General features: G+C 44.8%; 4 protein-coding genes across 7 annotated transcripts in view; 2 read left to right on the top strand and 2 right to left on the bottom strand.

The window, feature by feature from the left end:
• Positions 1-801: 801 nt before the first annotated feature.
• On the top strand, positions 802-7,844 carry LOC118232586. The gene is made up of 7 exons (XM_035427647.1): positions 802-1,555; positions 2,067-2,150; positions 2,498-2,878; positions 4,314-4,733; positions 5,222-5,356; positions 5,910-6,347; positions 6,492-7,844. The coding sequence occupies exons 1-7, from the start codon at positions 889-891 to the stop codon at positions 7,058-7,060; spliced, it is 2,694 nt and encodes an 897-aa protein (XP_035283538.1). The 5' UTR covers positions 802-888; the 3' UTR covers positions 7,061-7,844.
• A 511-nt stretch (positions 7,845-8,355) lies between these two features.
• On the bottom strand, positions 8,356-11,769 carry LOC118231889 (cytochrome P450 2U1-like). Of its 2 annotated transcripts, none has more exons than XM_035426233.1 (5): positions 11,110-11,769; positions 9,930-10,574; positions 9,516-9,677; positions 9,073-9,255; positions 8,356-8,902 (listed from the first exon to the last, which is right to left on the bottom strand). In XM_035426233.1, exons 1-5 carry the CDS (start codon positions 11,558-11,560, stop codon positions 8,709-8,711), a joined length of 1,635 nt encoding a protein of 544 aa, XP_035282124.1. In that variant the 5' UTR covers positions 11,561-11,769; the 3' UTR covers positions 8,356-8,708. The 2 variants fall into 2 exon arrangements, with proteins under 2 accessions (XP_035282124.1, XP_035282125.1); XM_035426234.1 differs by having other exon boundaries at positions 9,088-9,255.
• Positions 11,770-13,248: 1,479 nt separating this feature from the next.
• LOC118231890 (phosphatidylcholine:ceramide cholinephosphotransferase 2-like) lies at positions 13,249-20,251 on the bottom strand. 2 transcript variants are annotated; one of them, XM_035426236.1, is made up of 6 exons: positions 20,039-20,251; positions 17,041-17,597; positions 15,946-16,063; positions 15,442-15,595; positions 14,906-15,072; positions 13,249-14,707 (listed from the first exon to the last, which is right to left on the bottom strand). In XM_035426236.1, exons 2-6 carry the CDS (start codon positions 17,556-17,558, stop codon positions 14,522-14,524), a joined length of 1,143 nt encoding a protein of 380 aa, XP_035282127.1. In that variant the 5' UTR covers positions 17,559-17,597; positions 20,039-20,251; the 3' UTR covers positions 13,249-14,521. The 2 variants fall into 2 exon arrangements, with proteins under 2 accessions (XP_035282127.1, XP_035282128.1); XM_035426237.1 differs by lacking the exon at positions 20,039-20,251 and adding an exon at positions 17,742-17,820.
• Positions 17,884-20,711, top strand: part of LOC118231891 (dickkopf-related protein 2-like) — a 37,291-nt gene continuing 34,463 nt past the window's right edge. Inside the window, exon 1 of one of the 2 annotated variants that reach the window (XM_035426240.1) lies at positions 17,884-17,947. The gene's annotated coding sequence lies outside the window, so the exon portion shown is untranslated. Of the gene's footprint in view, positions 17,948-20,203; positions 20,266-20,711 lie in introns of those variants that run through there. The other variant, XM_035426239.1, reaches the window with a different exon arrangement.

Below are 20,711 nucleotides of genomic sequence, written 5' to 3'. Positions count from 1 at the left end.
AACAGACCGGTGTATGACAATGAACACAATTTAATTCACACTATTAAGTGGTGAAATAAAATACCGAAGTACCATGTTATTGACTGAAGAATAATTTTCAGCCCCACATGACCTACCTTAATTTTAGACCTATTATCCATTATCAAACCTATCTTATGAGTTTTCTTCATCATGCTATTCGAAAAGTATATGGGTAGGAGGTCCCGAAATTGGCATAGCATTGCGATTTGTAAAGCCAAAATGACAGAGTAGACGGATTAGCCGTGTGCTTATTACAGATTCCTGTCAATGAAAACAACATTAAGATGGGCTTAGTGCTACTTGTTCAACGCATATTTACAACAGCCTATTACTACGTCAAGCGTGGTCGCTGATTAGCGTGAGTCCTGGACATGGGGAATTTAAGGGTGTCCAGCTGTGCGGATTTTGCACAGTTGCGGTGCTAGAGAAATAACCGGGGTGGCTACACATTCACTGTGTAAATTAGGCTACAATATCCGATCTACACACAATAGGAATCGGTGAATTTAGACAGCAGTGTCACGCAATAAAACAGCAGTAATCTTCGATTTGCCGCATTAATATGTGACGTACAGTGTACTGTCGATAATTTGTGTCGATAATATTATGGAACATCACCGTTTTACTTTCAATTCGCACTCATTTGCGACTTCGCTTAGATTGCAGAGCAGGCTTGCGGCCTCGTTTTCGCTTCGCGGTATTCCTGTAAAACCAAGCGAGAACCAATAGTGAGGTAGCCCGGTAACGTATCTGGTGCTGGCCTCGTTGTAAAGCAGGCCAGGGGCGGAGTTAAAGAAATGCGTAATGACGTTCCCAAGTCAACGGCAAAGCTGAAGGAAGTAGGAAACCACGCAGAGACGGAGGACAATGGCTGCATTCGCTGATTGTAACAGAGAGAAAACTCATTGGTCTTCCTACGAGGCTCAGGTACTACTAACACTTTGGGCAGATTCAAGTATCCAGCAAGCACTGGAATCAACAGTGAGGAATGAGGGAGTTTACAGTAGGATCACATCTGAATTGGCGGCAGTTGGCATTCACCGTAGCATTAAACAGTGCCGAGAAAAAATTAAGAAACTCAAACAACAGTACAAAAAGTTAAAAGACCAGAACAGAAAAATCGACGCTGAATGGTATGTCACCATGGATTCGGTCCTTGGGCACAGACCGGGAGCCAGCTTTGAATGTGACGTCACGTATTACAGCCCAGACACTGCAGTGGAAAACGGCATCGCGCTTGCAGACGAGGCCCAGTTAGGTTCCGACGGGGCTCTCTTCGGCGCTTCTCCGTCAGTGGAAAATGGGCACAGGAAGACTGAGCACCATGCAACGAAGAGATGGAATAATCAACGGCGGCGAATTTTACTGAAAGCCAAGCAAACGGCGCTGCGCAGGCTCGCGTTTCAGGGGAGAAGCTGTCCCTCTGTAGCAGCGGCTACACGCGGGGAGAGAAACGCGAGGAGAGAACCGTACTCGCTGCCCCCGAGTGAGGACAAATTCAGCTCGGGAATTCATAACCAGCCTACTGAAACAGGTCAGTTCAGTCAAAGGGGGAAAGGGTGTATGAGTACAGTTTTCTTATGTGTTTCTACTGTAAATCGCCTTTGTGACTGTGTCTTTGTAAAAAATTTAAAAAGCGCTATTCAAATAAAATTTAATTGAATCTTTAAAAATAAAAAAAGTCACCTGTGTATGAGTTTCCTGAAGGGGGATAATGCCTATTTATTATGTTAATATGTAGTGTTGTGTGAAAAACACATCAGTTTGCATACATGCATGGATTTCCCTTTTTGCTGGAATAGCTCACTGTAATAAAAAGACCAGGAAGAATTACTTTATTTTCTACATACAGAATATCGCAGTTCTGCTATGCACACAAACAAAGCCTGTTGATATTACAGAGTGATGAGGTTTGGTTTAGACAATAGATTGCCTTCAACTGTTTATATTCATAAATGTGGCCATGAAGAGTTGTCACTGACCACTGAAATGCAAAAAAAAGAAAAAAAAAGAGCAACATGAGCATTTTGTGCATTTTGTCATAGAATTTTATGAAGAAAACACTGGGGAGAAACAACACATAATAAAAACTGAGACCAAGGAGTCATTTGAAGGCCAGCGGAGCACAGGTAGGCTCAGATACCTTGAGAACGGGTTCACACGCGGTCTGAGGAAGGCCAGGCTCGCAGTGCGGCGCAGGGGGCCGCAGCGTTCCCGGTGGTAAATGGACTGCATTTATATAGCGCTTTTATTCAAAGAGCTTTACAATTGATGCTTCTTATTCACCCATTCACACACACACTCACACACCAACGGTGAAAGGCTGCCATGCAAGGTACCAATCAACTCACTGGGAGCAATTAAGGGTTAGGTGTCTTGCTCAGGGACTTCGACAAGCCCAGGGCGGGGGATCGAACCGGCAACCCTCCGACTGCCAGACAACCGCTCTTACCTCCCGAGCTATGTCGCCCTACAGTGCAGCAGGACCTTCTGGCGGCTCAGCAGGAGCAGTGCCGTCTGATGGCCGAACACAACGCCATCCAGCGCACGCTGGTCAGGGCGGTTTCCCGTGGCAACAGGTGCGCGAGCGAACTGGCAAAGAGCACCAGAGCCCAGACTGCCGTTGCCGCCGGCGTCCAGGACAGGATCGTGCAGTTACTGGAGAGGCAGGAGTGGACCAATCAGCTGCTCGCCATGAAGGTGATGGGCGTGTCCTCCACAGCACCACAAAACGCACAGGAAATGAGAGCAGGGCTCTCTGTGTCTGCTGCTGGACCCTCGTCTGTGGATCCCAGTGCATTATCCGGCAAGGAAGTCACTGAACTCTCACTTACCTCTTCAGCTACAGACCAAGGAAATATATGATGCTGTTGGAAAGTTGCTACTTTCAAGTTTTTTTATTGTTGCTTTTTTATTTCACGTTTGACAAATTACCTCGTCCAAGTTCTAAGGACCCTGTACAATCTCGTTAGACAGCGGGAAAAGATGACAGTTTAGCTCGTTGAATCAACTGCTTATTCCATGTAAAAATAAAAAGTGCAAGCATGCAGCTAGCGTATAAATAGTATGTTTGGAATTTGCAGCAGGTCAGTTGTGTATTTCAGGAATAAACTACAAAATGGAGTGTATCCGTATTTTGTTACACATTATTTGTGTATCAAGTGATTGTTATTTTAACTCAGTATTTTGAATCCTCGAGAGTAGCAGCAGTGGGTAAAATGACAAATTTGTCTTTCAATGCAAAGCATTCTGGCTTATAAGAGAACAGGTGATAGTTACTTCAATCTTATTGTGTCTTCCCTGCTTGATCACTGCAGAAAACAGAGTGGTGCTTATAGACTCAATAAAACATCAAACGTATACCAATGAAAATTTTCACTGACTGTTCACTGGAAAATAAAGTTGAAGCACTCTGATAATGGAGAACACAGAATAATTTAAAGAATACAGAAATAATTTATTTGGTGTAGACGGAAGGCTTTTACTGAGGTTGGATGATGCTTTGACATGAGGAAGGCTTATTCCATGCTGAAAGGGCAGGTAGTCTTTATTACTGGAGCGCTCCAACCTCATTTTTCCATGTATAGTCATTGAAAATGTTCATTGTTTTTTTAAAAAATGAGTCTGTAGTTGTAGAGCAGCACCCCTGCCATTTCTGCAATGATTTGTCGTTTTAATTGTCATAAAAAAATAATTTAGATGTCAGTTATTGTCTTTATATTCAACTCTGGTGTGTTCTCATTTTGAATGATCTCTTTTTACTATGTAAACCAGTGTTACAGAAAGCGATGTTCTGGCTCCAAATTCTGTCTGATAGATTTGGAAAGCTATGTTCTGTACAGCAATAATTAAGTAATTCAGCGTTTAATTAATTATCAATTAAATATTTGAATTATTTAGTCATTATTAAACAATCTGAACATATTGTTTCCACAAGTTATTTTCATATTTAATCTTTGTAAGAATTTTTTATTTTTTGTTTTAATTTAAAAAAGAAAAAAGAAAAAAAGAATGGCTCTGTTGCGTACAGGTGGGATATCCCTGTGTATGCAACTGGTCACATATTTTTATTTCCTACTTGTTATTGCCTAGTAAAGTGAGGTGAAGGAAGAAAGAAACTGGCTATATCCAAAAAGAGCACTGGGGATATTATGCGACGTCGGGATGAAGGCGTCAGTTTTCAACGCGATGACGTCTTAGCAGAGAAGTGGTGCATGGGAATTGGGAAGTACATGCGTGCAGCTAACATTAGCTACTTACCTAGCTAGCAAACAAGTGATCAAAATAATAAGCAGCTTGCTACCTGATAATGGATTCGTTAAGACTTTACGACGGTGCGCTGCCTTGGACTCCGGAGGAGATCCAAGCAATGTTGTCTATTTGGGCTGATTCTACCATCCAAAAAGAACTCGAGTCGTCAGTGAGGAACGAAAAGGTATTTCTGCGGATTTCATCTGAACTGGCCGCGGTGGGATTTCTGCGCAGTGCAAAGCAGTGCCGAGAAAAAGTTAAGAAACTAAAACAAGAATACAGGAAACTCAAGGATCACAACAGTCAAGGCGGTCTAGACAGAACAAGGGGGAAATGCTGGTTCAATCTTATGGATACTGTCCTGGGCAATACTACACCTTCATCGACAATGGGGGGTAGTCTGTTGTCGAATTCTGCCGTGGCGATCCTGGAGGCAATGTCGTCTCCCTCGCAAACCTCGGGTAACTGCATTATTCAGCTAGCCAGCCGACTTGTAACAACGTAAATACTGATCCACGCAACGTTAGCAAGCTAGTGCAATGCATATTCACTGCGTAGATTGCTAGGTTTCTGCAATGTAACGTTCACGTATTTGCGGAATCGTTAGCCGTCTAACAACAGCTTTAATTTACGTTGGCTGTCAGGTAACTTAATTTAGCTAACCAACCCGATATATTTACGCGCAGTCAACCACAACAAGACAAATGTGCTTTGTTGTGACTTACAAAATGTCTCATGTATTTAAATTCGTGGGCAGTTTTTAGCGACTTAGTTTGCAGTGCATTCCGTCCAGCTGCCAGAGAACTGACCAGCAACCTGTTGTGATGGCCTTTCATTTGCACTGAAGTTACAATAAGTCATCGTGAGCACATTAATTATGATGATCATAACGTCATGTTAGTGCTCAGGTGTGCAGTGTTTGATGTACTTGTTTCTTTTTCTTTTGTAGAAGATTCAGCGCTGACAGGCGACGAGCCCATAGTAGAGGTCCAGATTCTTGGTGAAGAACAACCGCCGATCATCCAGGCAATGCCCGATGAACGATTCCCCTCTCACGCGCCTGCGGTTTCCATGCCCAAGCAGGGTATGTAGCTTCAACGTGTCAGTTCGTAATGTTTTGCTCAGTTTGTATGGAAGATCACGCAGGAATAGCAAAACACTTTTTACATGTTCAGTTTTTTTTCTTGATGCAGATACTTTTTAACATTAGCAGATTGACGTATACGAATGAGTGAAGGTCTAATTGCTGGACCCAAAATGGAATCGTCAAGTGTGTAGCCTGTTGATTGTACAGCATCCTCTATAGGGCCTGTTTTCTATATTAAACTGCACCATGTTCTTATGACTGTGGATAAGTTTCAACATGTAATTGTTTTACATGGGTGGGTGAAGAAAGTAATTTGTGTCAAGTATGAAGGCGAGAGAAGCCAAGTATTAAGCGAACAACACTGGTTGGTTGAGCTGTGGTGAGAGAGTTCTGCAGTGCCTCGTTGCAAAAAAACCTCATGCTTTAAGATTTTTCTATTTCACCAGCTACATTTGAGCACAGCCACAAACTTAATTTCAGACCCCAGAAGGAGTGTGTGAAAGTTGGAAACGATAGGGGTTTAATTGGTCCCATTTCCCTCCCTTTTTAGCTGTAAAGAGAAAACGCGCGTTGTGCTCTAGTGAGGAGTGGAAGAAGATGATTGCGGAATCGGACGAGCAGTACGTGGGCGCGCTGCACAGGATGATGGAGAGCGAGAGCCAGCACCGGAGGGAGGAGCTGAGGATGAGGAGGGAGGAGATGGAGCTGAAGAGGGCCGACGCGCAGCTGATGAAGGACGAGGCCTCCTCTTCCTCGGCCGTCCAGGGGCAGCTGGTGGGCGTGCTGGGGCAGATCGCGGAGCTGTTCCGAGCCAAGCAGGCCGCGCTACACGCACGCGCGCCGCTGGGTGGACACGCCCCCTCCCCCTCCCCCTCCCCCGCAGCGTCGCAGACCGCGCCCCGGGGGGGGCAGGCGGGGAGCGAGCTCCACACACCGGCGGGGAGCGACGCCCAGCCTGGAGCCGATCGATGCCAGACTGCCGCAGCAGGTCAGTTAGCCCAGTTAGGCGCGCTTGTTGCTAGGGTTACCAAATCTTCAGACAGTCTCTGGTATTAACTGAAGTTCCTCGGGGGCAGGGCTGGGTATTCTCAGAGGGGAAACTTTAAATGTTATTGTACACGTTTTTCCACAGAGTCGCATGAAGAGAATCGGTCCAGACGGACTCAGAACGCGATAAAAACCGAGGTGGAGGAGCCTGTTGCTGTCCAGCTCGGGACAGACACGGGTCCCATAAATTTGGAAACGGCTCACGCGCGGTACGAGGAAGGCCCGGCTCGCGGTGCGACGCAGGGGGCCTCAGCGATCGCAGTGCAGCAGGACCTTCTGGCGGCCCAGCGGGAGCAGTGCCGTCTGATGGCCGAACACAACGCCATCCAGCGCACGCTGGTCAGGGCGGTTTCCCGTGGCAACAGGTGCGTGAGCGAACTGGCAAAGAGCATCAGAGCCCAGACTGCCGTTGCCGCCGGCGTCCAGGACAGGATCGTGCAGTTACTGGAGAGGCAGGAGTGGACCAATCAGCTGCTCACCATGAAGGTGATGGGCGTGTCCTCCACAGCACCACAAAACCCACAGGAGACACAAGCAGGGCTTTCTCTGCCCTCTGCTGGACCCTCGTCTGTGTTCCCGAGCTTGTTCCCTGAGCAGGAAGCCGCTGAACTCTCACTGACCTCTTCAGCTACACATCTCAGTAACGCTTTATAAAAAAAAAACCTTTGCTCGTTGATCGTTTTCACCCCCCCCCCCCCCATTTAAAATACTAAATTTACATTCCTTTCATTTTATATATTGCAGACTATTGCATCACATTTTCAAGTGATCCTGCAACATCCACTCCAGTTTGTTTGAAAAGAACTTATTCCCTAAAGAGGGAAACAGTATTAAAGTATTAGTGATTTGCACACTTGCCAAACTGTGGAAAAGGTTGTTTCCATCCAGCAGAGTTTAGGACATTGTCTCATTTCTGTAAACATAACACTTGAGGAAAGGGGGGGGGGTGTTGTAGTAGAGAACACCACCAAATAAATTGGAACAGAACAAGGTAATTTTAACACTGATTTAACATTCCTGCATTTCTCATGGTCTATAAATGAGCATGACAGTGAAGGTAAAGTACTTAAAAATCAGCAAATATAAAATTACAAAATTCTTAAAGCTTTAAATGCACAATCTTTCTTTAAAAACTAAAAATAAATGAATGAATAAAAAAGGGGGTGGGGGTGGACAGAAAAAATCAATTTTCAGTCTCCAAAAAATGAACGAACCAATAAACAATCAGTCTGCAAAAAAAAGGCAGTCACATGACTTGCTGACTGCTTGCATCTCTTTTCCCTGCACTGAAAACTCTGTGCACTGCTGACATTTTCTTGTGATGAAGAAAACTCAGACTTAAACGGTTGAGTGTTGGGAAATACGTGTACAAACTTGCATTGAATGTACCCATGTGCAGATAGGCCTATGTGGCTTGTAGATAAATAGTAGACTCGAACCATCCAGTTCTGTACATTTCTTACTGTTGCCAATATGTTTTTTTACGAGTCGGTGCTAGAAAGTGTTAAACTAATGAATCAATTTGTTCCTTTTCCAACTGGCTCAGTTATACATCCATTATCTATACCCGCTTATTCTGGGTCAGGTTATGGGGGGTGCTGGAGCCTATCCCAGCATGCATTGGGTGAGAGGCAAGAAAAGTTTTATATCCAGTGAATTTGTCGTGTAGCTGGAAATATCCCCTGCAGTTTCTTGCAGAATGAATTAAAATTCATAAGATAAAATTTTTTATGTAATTTAAAAAAAGACAATACAGCATCTTCAATGTATAAATCAAATTTAATTTCAAGTTCATTCAAGATTCATCTTAAAAAAAGAGGTCCATAGCAGGTAAAACAGACAATACAGATAGTCACACAAGTCAAAAAAAAATTTTTTAAAGGGGGAATAAGTTACACATACAAAAGTAGATAAGTAGATTTTTAAAAAATCACTGAAATATTATTTCAGGCTGAACACTAATCATTCAGTCATGTCCGAACACTGAAACAGAGTGACGGTTCGCTGCCTCCATCTTGCTGTTCCCTGTTAGCTTCCCTGCAGGGTTCCATCTTCAGTGGGTCAGGACTGAAGTGCAAACCAACCCTGCTTTGTGTAGGCCAAGTCATTCGCAACCACCCCTACTCTCATGTATTATACTTCACTGAAGGCTACAGCTGCAGTATACGGCCTGGGTTTTGCACCAGGAGCCTGCTAGGTGCTAATATTCTCTTGACACTCTGCCACCCTCATCCAACACACACACACACGTTGAGTTACATGTTCACGGTTGCTGATGCGTTGAAAGGCGCGCGGCAAGCGTTCAGCTGGACCGGGTCAGACGCGGCGTCACGCGGACCGTGTACGGGCACGGCGCCAGCGTCAGGCCGAACCTCCCCTGCATCGGCGGGGGGGGCTGGTCCTCGGGAAGCCTGAAGGTGAAGGCCTGCATCAGGCTGGAGAAGATCAGAAAGAGCTCCATCTTGGCCAGCTGTTCCCCCACGCACACCCTGCGGCCTGTGTGCAAGATGGACGCCAGAGTCATCCTCCATAGCATTACACTTTATGGTACATTTGACCACTGATAGGCAGTCCTTACTGCAGATCCTATTTAGCCTAGCAGTGATAAATATGGTTGGGTTAAAATAATGGTTATATAAATATGGTTACTCTCAAGTAAGAACTACTTGAAGTGATGTTACCCATGCCGAACGGAACGAAGCACTCTCTTCTCAGAATCTGTCCGTCCTCGTTGAGGAATCGGCCGGGGTTGAAGGTGTCTGGGTCTTCCCACACGCTGGGGTCTCGGAGGACCGACCAGAGATTCGGGAGAATCACTGTGCCTTTCGGTATGGTGTAGCCACGGAACACTACAGAAAGCGAGAGAGAAGGTGAGAGAAAATAACTGACATCAACAGCAACATTCTGTAATGTCATGGTTGCCTTTAAAAAAAATTAAAAAATAAAACCAGGCACAGATTTGTTAAGAATTAAACCTTTCAGAACAGTGATATGAACGTCATCGGGAAAACACACGCATGCCCTGTGGGATCCTCCAAACTGTTACATGTATTTTTGTTTTATGTCCCACATACAGACTTTAATTATTCAGGAGTTAAAGTTCTCTCACCGGTCGTCTGTGAAGCCATGTGGGGTATCGCCAAGGGAACCACTGCAGTCATCCTCTGCACCTCCATGATGGTGGCTTCTGTGAACGGCAAGCTAGCCTTGTCCTCCAGTGACAGCGGTCTGTCCGCCCCGACCACCGAATCGATCTCCGCTTGAACCGTTTCTGAAGTAAATCGTGGTACAGCCACATCAGTCTACTCTTAAGCAAACAGAGTCATTAGCCATAATATGCACAGCTGTTATAATCAACATTGATTACTCCAGACAATGACATTCTTGCTTTTTTTCCCCTCAGAGGGAGAACAGAAGTTGAAAGCTTGAGGAAACAAGATCAGCCATAAACTGAAGGGCAAATTCTAAAAACTCACAAATAGTAAAGCTTTACAAATAAGCACAATCTGATCTGATTACATACCTTGCACTTGTGGGTATATGCACATGTACAGAAAGATCCAGAGTATGGTGTTAGTAGTGGTGTCAGTTCCAGCAACGAAAAGGTCACTGATGACGTAGAAGAGGTAGTCCTCAGAAAAGCTGGTTTCTTCGGCTCCGACTTTCTCGCGCCGCCGAGCTGCCTGCACGAGGTACATGTCGATGAGGTCTTTAGGGTTGTCCGGATCCAGACTGGAGCTGTGCTGGGCAATGATCGCTTTCAGGAAAACGGTGATATCGGTTTCCACTTTTCGCATTTCCTTGAAGATGCCGAAAGGCGCGTAGTAGAGCCAGGGGAAAATGTTGATGAGAACAGCTGACCGATCGGCGATCATCTCCAACCCTCTGTCCATGAGGTCTAGGATGGTCCGGAACTCACGGTCCCGATGATCGAAGCGGCGGCCGAAACAGATGGAGCAGATCACGTTGGACACCGCCGTGCTGATAAGGGGAGCCAGGTCGACCCCGCCCACCCCTCGGCTGAGTTTCCGCAACTCGGACGTGACAACCCCCAGTTCCTGGACGCAGGACTCCAGGTTTAGTTTGCTCAGCCCGAAGTTCCGCAAGGTGGTGTGGCAGAATTTGCGTTGCTGTCTCCACACTGACCCATAGGGGGCGAAAACGATCCCTGAGAAATTGTCAGAAAGAGACTCGTGTTTCAGTGTGCTCTCTGCACACTGCAGCACTGCAGAGAGTATATCGCGTATAACTGCATGGTCCGCTATCCTGCGTTGTATAGTCTAGGCCAGTGGTTCTCAAACTCGGGACCCCTGTGTACGCTGGTTTTCATTCCAGCCTCAACAGCAATCCCAGAATTTTAACAAGCTGTTATTTTCTTTTCATGTTTTAGAGCTGGGGTTCCAGAAAGGGCCAGTGTCGGTGCACACACCTAATTCTACTAATCAACCACTAGTCATTGCTAAGCACCTTGATTAGTAGAATCAGGATCAGGTGTTTCTGGTTAATCATAGAGCCTATCGTTTTTCTGCATGATCCGGAATCCTGCATTGTGCTATATTTAAGATTTTATAGATTTTTTTTATGCAATGTAGAATCTTAAATCTACATTACAGCCATTTGGCAGACGCTCTTATCCAGAGCGACGTACAACAAAGTGTATAACTATAATCAGGAACAAGTGTGTTGAAAGCTTCAAGACTTACCTCTTCGTTTTGTAATCATTGTAATGATAGGGAAATCGGGTCTGTCTGAAAACACATCCGCTCGGTTGATCAGGGCGTCCTTAATAACCTCATAGCCCGTTAATATAACAACCAGTTTCTTTCCAACAAAAAAGCTATAGATATTGCCGTAAATGCTGGATCGTTCCATGAGAATAACGTGTGGCGATAGAACCGTGGGGTTTCTTGGCTTCAAATGTCCACCGCTGTCTTTTCTTAGCATCTTTGAAACTAAACACGAAGCGATAAATTCCCCACAGTTGCCAACAAAAGGCCACGGTTTTGGACCTGGAGGAATGTTGACTAAATTTTGCCTCCATTTCAATTCACGGAACAAGTAGTTAACAACACAGAAGACAGTGACAGCTACGACGATAGTGCTGGCATAGGGGTAGAGTGGACTGTCCCGAATCTGAGCCTCCTGGACTGCCATGACCACCACTTTCAGGCGTCCGTAAGATCGTTTTTATATTTAGGAACACCGAAACCGCTCCATGCAGTTTAGCGCTTGTTGTCTTTCTGACTACGCTGACAGCGATTTTATTGCGTTATTGCGTTGTCATCTCGGCGTCTATTGGTCAGAGGACGTGGGTGGCTGCAGGCAATTGAGGAAAACAGACGCGCTGCATCCGTCAGGCAACTTGAACAGGAAAAACAAACTATTCGGGACTGGATTCCCTATCACTAATAGTTGCACTACTTAACTAGTTTACTGAAGCAGTTTAGGACGCTCATTTTATGGAGCACCTGCTATAAGAGAAGCTCGAGTGCTTCATGTTCAGATGAAAGCTATAGACCAGTGGTCTCCAGCCCTGGTCCTGGAGAGCTACAGGTTCTGCTGGTTTTTGTTTTCACCTTAAAATCAGCACCCAATTGAGACTGAAGACACCAGGTGAGTTGAGTTAACTGTGTAATCAACTGCTCTAATTGATTCATGAAGTGCGGAGTCACTATGAAAACCAGCAGACCCTGTAGCTCTCCAGGATCAGGGTTGGTGACCACTGCTTTAGACCAGTGGTTCTCAAACTTGGTCCTGGGGGACCCCTGTGTATGCTGGTTTTCATCCCAACCTCAACAACAATCCCAGAATTTTAACAAGCTGTTCATTTTTCTTAATTAGGTGCTTTTCATGTTTTAGAGTGTGGGTGCACACACCTGATTCTACTAATCAATCACTAGATTAATTGCTAAGCACCTTGGTTAGTAGAATCAGGATCAGGTGTGCACCCACACTGGCCCTTTCTGGAACCCCAGCTCTAAAACATGAGAAGCACCTAATTAAGAAAAATGAACAGCTTGTTAAAATTCTGGGATTGTTGTTGAGGTTGGAATGAAAACCAGCATACACAGGGGTCCCCCAGGACCAAGTTTGAGAACCACTGCTATAGACAATCCAGATTTGTGCCAGCATGTCATACACTGGAAATTACTTAAAAAGCTCTTAAATGAGCTGGAAATATTAAAGATTATTATTAGCAGCAGCTTCTGTATGGTAAATAACACTGCTATTATTCACGTCAAAACAAGCTGACTGCGTTGGGGAGGGGCTAGTGTAAACTTAGTACCATGTGATGTAGTCCAATATGATTTTGGAACTTATGGGAAAAAAATGCTTATTTTATTCTTAAAGTCTCAATTATTACATACATAAATATGCAGAATCTCATCCTCAAATGCTTGAGCACTCAATATTTTTTCATTCATCAGAAGTCAGTGTATAAAAAGCTGCAGAAAATGGTATTACCCATCCCTGAGCTAACAACATCACATCAACATTCCCCTTTCTAGTGCAGAAAAGCATACATTTTATAACATTCATTTCATCCCTATTTTGGCACACCTGACTACTAATTAGCAGCTCAACAAGATCTCTAGCTGTTGAATGATGTGCTTTTTTGGGTTAGAGAGAAAACCTAAAGGTGGTTGATCTCCAGGATCAGAGTTGGTTACCACTGTCCTACAGGGAATGGAAAAACATTTGAACTTGAAATGGATTGAACCTTCTTACTTATTAGTTCTTAGCCTATGTGACTCAGTTGCTCAGAAGTGCTCAACATTTTCAAAGAGAGGTTATATCCTTTCATACTGAAAAGCTGGATACAATATGCAGAACAGAAAAACTGTGTTTAAATTTCTTCAGGTGCGATTGGTCTTTTAATGTCCAAGCCAATATTACACCATTACTACCACAATGTATCAAAAAACAAAACAAATACATACAGAGAAACATACAGCTTTGCATAATTTAACAAGTCAAAAAGGTTCCAATGCCATTTAAAACATGAAATACGCACAAAATCAGATGACGTTCATCACTACACGTTAAAAAGGAGTAACGGTTTTTTAATTATATGACGAAGTGAAAGGTCCATGGCAATGCTTCAAAGTAGTGCACAATAACAAAACGGGTGGAATAAACATGAATAGCCAAAACTTCATATCAACATGCAAACGCCCAAGATGTAGACTATGGAAGCACATTTTTCACGGAATTACAAACTGAAAATATAAATCTGAACTTGTGTGCTTTAGCTGAATAGTTCAAGATTGCCGTTGTTGACCACATATGGAAATTCATTCTGCCATCTTTTGTTCAACAATGGCTAGAAATTGGCCTTCAAGTAAACAAGATACATTGGTAAATGCTCAAAGATTTGACTTAGCAAGGCAAACCGAGCCATATCTGGTCAACATCAGCATAAATATGTATCTTCCAGTCAACATTTATAGCAATACCTTTTCTTGAGCGGAAAACTTCATTCCTTCAAAACAGAAAACACTGAAAGCAGCTGGTTTTCAGGGACAGAAACAAGACTCACAGGAGCTTCACTGTGCTGTACTCAAAGCGAGCAGTTAGCACGCGTGAGGATTTGGCACACATGAAGAACTGGCACACGCACAAGAGCGGGACACTCAACTTCAGTCACAGCACAGACGCTTCAGATCCGTCGTGAACCACAGTGACCTTTTTTATCAGAGAGGACAAGCTTGCAAAACACCACAACACGTTGACATCAGTGTTATTTAATCATTATCAGAAATCCACCAAATAAACTCCCAAATTCATTTGTTGGTGCACCTTTGCCCTCATTCTGCACAAAAAACAGAACGTATAAACACAAACATGAATTAGTGTCTTTTTTTTTTGGTTTGCTTGTTGTTTTGTCATTTAAAAGTGAATTTGGTTGTCTGACACGTACTTTTGTTGCATACCTTGGAAGCGCTTTCCGGAGTCTTCAGCAAAGGTTCAACAAAGTCCTGGTTTTTAAAGTCCAGACCCATATCACCCAACTGTGTATGAATACAGACTGTGGAGTTGTGCTGGATCACCAGTGGCAGTGAATGTCTGAGCTTGGCCGGTCTGAGCCGGTTCTGTCCGGTCTGGTCCAGTTCTTCACTCCTCCCGGGTGCTCTGTACTGCAGTGTACGTCTGGCAGGAGTTCTTGAAGCAGGAGGGGGGCCAGGCAATCGGCCAGCAGAAGATGCAGGGCACCGGCGCCTGCACATTTCTCTCAAAGAAGTTAAAGATGGGGCTCCACCAGGTGTTCTTCAGGTAGTTGTGCTTCGAGGTTCTCAGCTCCTGTTGATGTGGGGGGGAAAAAAAAAAAAAAAATCATGCCTCCACCCCTCACAAATATATTCTGACAACATAGCCTTGAAGAGTATGAGATTACGCCCCCTATGGGGAGGGTCAGTAAGGGGGGGGAGAGAGTATTTCGATGAGTAATTTCATTTCACCACATGGCGGTTAAGGCTTTGGCCTGTCGGCCTACCTCACCTGCATGTTGGCCATGGTGTGGTACCAGTAGAAGAGGCGGGACGTGATGAAGTAGGCCACCACCACGTCCACGCTGTAGTGATCGTGGGCTACCAGGATGCACACCACTCCCACAATGCTCAGCAGCCAGCACACCAGGTGGTACCACCAGTAGGAGCGCGGCGAATCTGAGTTATAAATTACAAATAAAATACAATAAGTCTCCATTTTAATTGTCTCACTGTATGATACAATATAATATTTAAAAACACAGCAAATTCCAATAATTTTACTTATTACCTTACTTTTAGGAGTCATCCAAGGCGCTCATTAATGACCATCAACATTTTATAAAAATGTAATAATTTTTCTCAACAGGTACAGCAGCATGTACGAAATGAAAGAACCGAAACCAATCGGACTCCGGCCCGGAGACCGACGTCCCGACATCGCACCGCCCTCTCCACTGGGAGAAGGGAACGAACGGCAGTTGGTTTCCGTAGCGACCGTGCGACTACGCAACGCAGCGCAGCGGGCGGCGTTCTTGAGGGACGTACACTCCTTGATGAACAGGTAGGTGAGCGTCAGCATCAGCGTGTGTCCGCTGTACAGGAAGTCCCCGCACATGAGGTCCGAGCTGGCCATGGACAGGCCGCCCCCAGAGATGAGCTGCAGGATGCGGTGCACTTTGGCCTGGGAGTCTCCGTACAGCTGAGAGACGACAAAAAAAACCACAGCGACCAGCACGCCGGCGTCAAAACACTGATCCAGGTTCAGTCAGCTTTACATGCGCTTACAGTGGTGGCGAGTTTGGGCTAAAACAAAGACTCATTTAAACCGTATTACTCATAACTATATGAATATCCATGCTTTCTATTTCTGTAGGTATTCAAAGCGCTAGGTACAACCTATTCAGGAAAATGGAGAGCATTGTTGGGCTGAATGGCCTGTTCTCATCTATCATGTCATGTCGTTTTCCTTTACAACAGGGCTTCTGAAACCTTGGTCCAGACCCTGTTTTCCCCACAGCGGGAGACGGGGCGCCCCGGGGCGGAGCTCACCTTCGGGGCGCAGGTCATGTGCTTGCCCGGGACGGGCAGGGTGGTTATGTACATGGTGATGCAGCGGTACAGGTACAGCGTCCCCATCAGGAAGAAGAACCTCCTGCCTGCGATCGCCCTGGAAACGCCAAACAAGAGGCAGGCAAATCAGTATCAGCTGGCCTTGGGCACCTGAGTAATGGGGATTCAAAGGCACCATGCAAATAAATCTGCCGGGAACAGCAAAACGGCTAAGGTATGGAACTCTTCCAAAAGCATGGTGCAACAGTGAGACCGCGCTTTGGGACTAAGAAATTGCCCTAAAGGACCAATGGTGATTTGGCAGCGCAATTTTCATTTAAGAGGTGGCGCAATAAGTAATGACTAATAAGCACTACATTTCCTGAGTTTTGAAACGGAAACAGACTGTAGTACAGAAGCCAATAACAGGTCTGATATTTTGAACATACCGTACAGCAGAATGTGGACAAATCCAGACAGACCCGTTACTGGTCAAATTAACATTCCACCACAGCACAATGGAAACACCCAGAATTTCTCAACATTTACTGTGTACTGGTGACCTTCTGTATTGCATCAAACCGAAACCAGAGAACAATGTACATGTCTGACCACATTTTCATACTCATGAAATGTTTCTGTTAAACACCTGGAGTTCAATGTGATGCATCCCCATAAACGTGCAGTAGCCACGACATTGCATAAGCTGCAATTAAATCACAATCATCTCCAGTCTGGTTCTCTGCCGTTTAATAAACTGGAGTCTAAAGGAAACAGTGGCATCAGCAAGTTTGATGGGGAATGTATTCAAAGGTAACATAACACACTTGATTGGTGGTGTAGTTTTAATACAAAAATAAAAAACTAATTACACAGCAAACAAAGCTTTTAGTTTGGATTTTATCCAAGTTTATATCATGCTTTCCAACTTAATACATTTGATGCATTCCTCTCTCTAAACAGTGGATAAACTGCATTAAAATAAAGAACTTTTTCCCAAAATGGAACTCCCAAACATCTCGCAAAAAAGCACTGCTTTTGAAGGAAAGGGAACCGGAGGATTATCCCCCCTCGACTCGACCCCCCCCCGCTTACCTGTACTTAAGGAACAGCCACTGCACGAGCCACAGCCCCACCAGGACCATGCCGTTGACCTCTGTCACCGTGAAAGCCCACGACACGCGGTCCACGTAGTCGAAGAACTTGTCGGGCAGCGGCGGGCTGGTCTCCTTGTCGGGCACCCTCTCGTGCACCACCGTGATCACCACCGTGGTGAGCACCAGGGTGAAGGAGGCGTAGACGAAGGCCACGCCGGTCTTCCACCACTCCAGCGGCAGCCGGTCGGTCTTGGGGTCGGGGATCCGGACGTAGTCCCGGTGCTTCTGCGCACTCTTCCGCAGGCCCCGGAAGAGGCCGCCGCCGCCGCCGCCGCCGCCTCCGCCCCCCCCCTGCTTGGCGCGGTTGGCGTCGCCGTCCTCGTCCGCCAGGGCACCGTGCGCCAGGCCGTTGGCCAGCTCGCCGTCGTCCACCGCCACGCACACGTCCAGGGCGTCGCTGGTGTCCGCTTTGCTGCCGCCGCTGCCGCCGCCGCCGCGCGGACGAGACGTCGTCATGGCGGCGTTCGCGGGGTGACGAATTGAACTTCTACACACCTGAGCAATTACACAACAGCAGCACCATTTTTACTGTCACACAGTGTTATACTCTTTCAAAATTGTTCCACAGGTTTGCTCTTAACAATTGGCCAACAATCTACTTACAGGAATTGACAAGTAATAATAATAATGTTCCCTTACCCATCACAACTGCTTTTTGACTAGTGGAAATTTCTTTTTTTCCACCCACTGTTAGGATCAGACTGTAAACAGGAGGCGTGTTGGTATGAAGCACCCAGAAGCTACGCACTGCCCCAGCGAGACGGCTGGGCTCGCTCAGGAAGGCGAGTCGCTGCATACGTGGAAGACACCGCGTGACGGAGCCAGCGCACCTGACTGCGTGACAGGTGTGAAACTCGAGAGGACAGCAAACTGAAACCTGCTGACACACCCACAGCCTCACATTCTTTCCCACAGTCGCACACACACACTTTCTCCCAGCAATCCTGGAGTTAAATACAATCTCTCTCTCTCTCCGTCTCTCTCTCCCCGTCTCTCTCTCTCTCTCTCTCTCTCTCTCTCTCTCTCTCTCTCTCTCTCTCTCTCTCTCTCTCTCTCTCTCTCTCTCTCTCTCTCTCTCTCTCTCTCTCTCTCTCTCTCTCTCTCTCTCTCTCTCTCTCTCTCTCTCTCTCTCTCTCTCTCTCTCTCTCTCTCTCTCTCTCTCTCTCTCTCTCTCTCTCTCTCTCTCTCTCTCTCTCTCTCTCTCTCTCTCTCTCTCTCTCTCTCTCTCTCTCTCTCTCTCTCTCTCTCTCTCTCTCTCTCTCTCTCTCTCTCTCTCACACACACACACTTTCTCCCTGCAATCCTGGACTTAAATACCATTACACACACTCATTGTCTGAATTTAGAAAAAACGCAATCCATGAAGAAAAAGTATATCAATATAATTTTTCTTCATGGATTACATTATCTGCACCTACACAGTGAATCTTCAGAAGACAGCCAACTGAAGTATGTTCTCTCCTTAATGTCAGAAAATTCCCACGTCTACTTAAGTTGGCCAGTGTTACCAGTAACGTACAAGGTATTTGAATAACAAAGCGCTTTAACACAACTCACCATGCCATACAGGTTTATCTGGCTGTCACCGGCTGGACTTACTCCAGTGCAATGGAAGCATTTATGAAACATCCTTTCCACTGTCACCATGAAACGTATTCAGTTTAATTAAATAGCTCGTCCGCCATTTAAATTAATTTATAAGATACATAAAAATGAGAGCATATAAAGCTGGTTTATGAATGTATTCATTTCCTCTGAAACTATTTTAACAGACAACAGCCTGGCTTCAGTCAACGATTGTCATTAATTTTGACACAATGAAAATTTATTTTTACTAGTAATCTACCAAAGCATACATCCTCTCCCACAACTTCAACTGCATTGTTACATACATCAAAAAGGCCCGGCTGTCCAGTTGCTTAATATGAATAATTTAATTTAAATGTTGGACACTGCATGTATCCACAAAAACACATAGATATTCCTTTCAACAGAGGGTCTCTTCACCAAAATCAATTGTTCCAACTACCTGGCCTCATTTCCTTTTAAGGGTCCAGTCTCACCCCTCAGGTAGAACATGCACCTTGTTACTTCCAGACAGAAATCTTTTCCCAGTGCTTTACCAGGCCATCACACTTCACCAGGGGTGGCCTTATGGTGATGGTGGAGGTCAACGAAGTCCCACAGTGATACAAATCAGAACCACTAACGCAGATCATATCACGTATCAAACCATACAGTAGGCCTACTAGCGACCGATTAATTGAGAAATTATCCAATTATTTCCCGGGTTTAGTAAATACGTTTTGCATGACCATTCGCTTGGTGACAATTAGAAACGGACACTCAGACATCGTAGCAGGTGATGAGAGACTATTGCATAGATGAATTAGAGATGGGATAAAATAATAAGTGAGGAAATATGAAACTCGTTTTCCATATATCGTCTGCCACAGAAACATGTTCAAATGTGACTGAAGATGTCACACTGCTCACTATGGCGAATGATACACTTTATTTAGGAAAGTCCTACTACAAGCAAGCTAATGTGAAGTTTCACAGGTCAGATTGTGTTATGGGCATCTAAACAGTATAATCAAAATTCACTCCCTTTTTAACAAAATGCACATTTGTGCCGCCACGTTTATATTACAAAGATAAGAGAAAATATATAACGTTAAGGTTAAAACTCATCGCCTACAGGTGACTAAGTAGGCAATCAATACCACGTTTTCAGTCCTGAAAACTGAAAAGAACGTAGACTACATTTAAAAATAAAGTACACGCGAAACGGTGGAGTAGATCATCTGTAAACCTCAACCACCGAAAAGAAACTTCGGTTACAAAAATAAAATGCATTTAAAATAGTTTTAGAGCAAATTATTTACCAAATTATTCAATTACGAATGAAAATGTGGGGGAAATGTTTTACGTACCTTCACCTCCAGCGAATATAAATAAAAAAATTAAGCTCCTCTTGGTTCTTTCCGCGTTCAGTCAAACTCCGGCTGTATGTGCGTTAAAACAAGCGGGCAATTATTTGTATCTGAGCTCCTCCCCGTCGATCACCATTGAACACTGATTAAATCCCAGCAGATTACAAAGACTGCAAAGTAACTTGAAGTGCGTAGGCTATCCTTCTCGTTCGCGTGGGAAGTTCATCGTAAGTTATATACATTTTATTTATTTATTTATTTGTGTAAAATTTGCTATTGGGAAATTCTGTTGAACAACTGGTATTTAGGATTGGACAGAGAGAGATAGAGAGAAGGGGCAGGAAATAATGAATTTTGGACAGAAAACATCAGAAACCCTGGAACTTGGCCTCTAAATGTATGAATAATTGACAGACAAATAGACCGACCCCGCATTTCCGCCGCACTTAACACGGCCGCGTGAGAATGACGAACTGCTTGCACACTGCACAGGTGTTCGAAATAAACAATTGACAGACCACTTCAGGAAGAGCTGGTTATAGTGTGGTTTTTCAGGTTTTCAGCAGCGAGAACTAGTGCCCTGAATTTTCTTTCTTTCTTGCTGACTTGGAGAAAATGTCCATATTTTTTGTTTTGCTTAGCTGGGGTTTACAAGCATTTAAATCTCAAAAAG

This window comes from Anguilla anguilla, chromosome 7 (genome assembly GCF_013347855.1).
Source record: "Anguilla anguilla isolate fAngAng1 chromosome 7, fAngAng1.pri, whole genome shotgun sequence".
Taxonomy (NCBI): Eukaryota; Metazoa; Chordata; class Actinopteri; order Anguilliformes; family Anguillidae; genus Anguilla; species Anguilla anguilla.
This window is presented reverse-complemented; position numbering and strand designations above follow the sequence as displayed.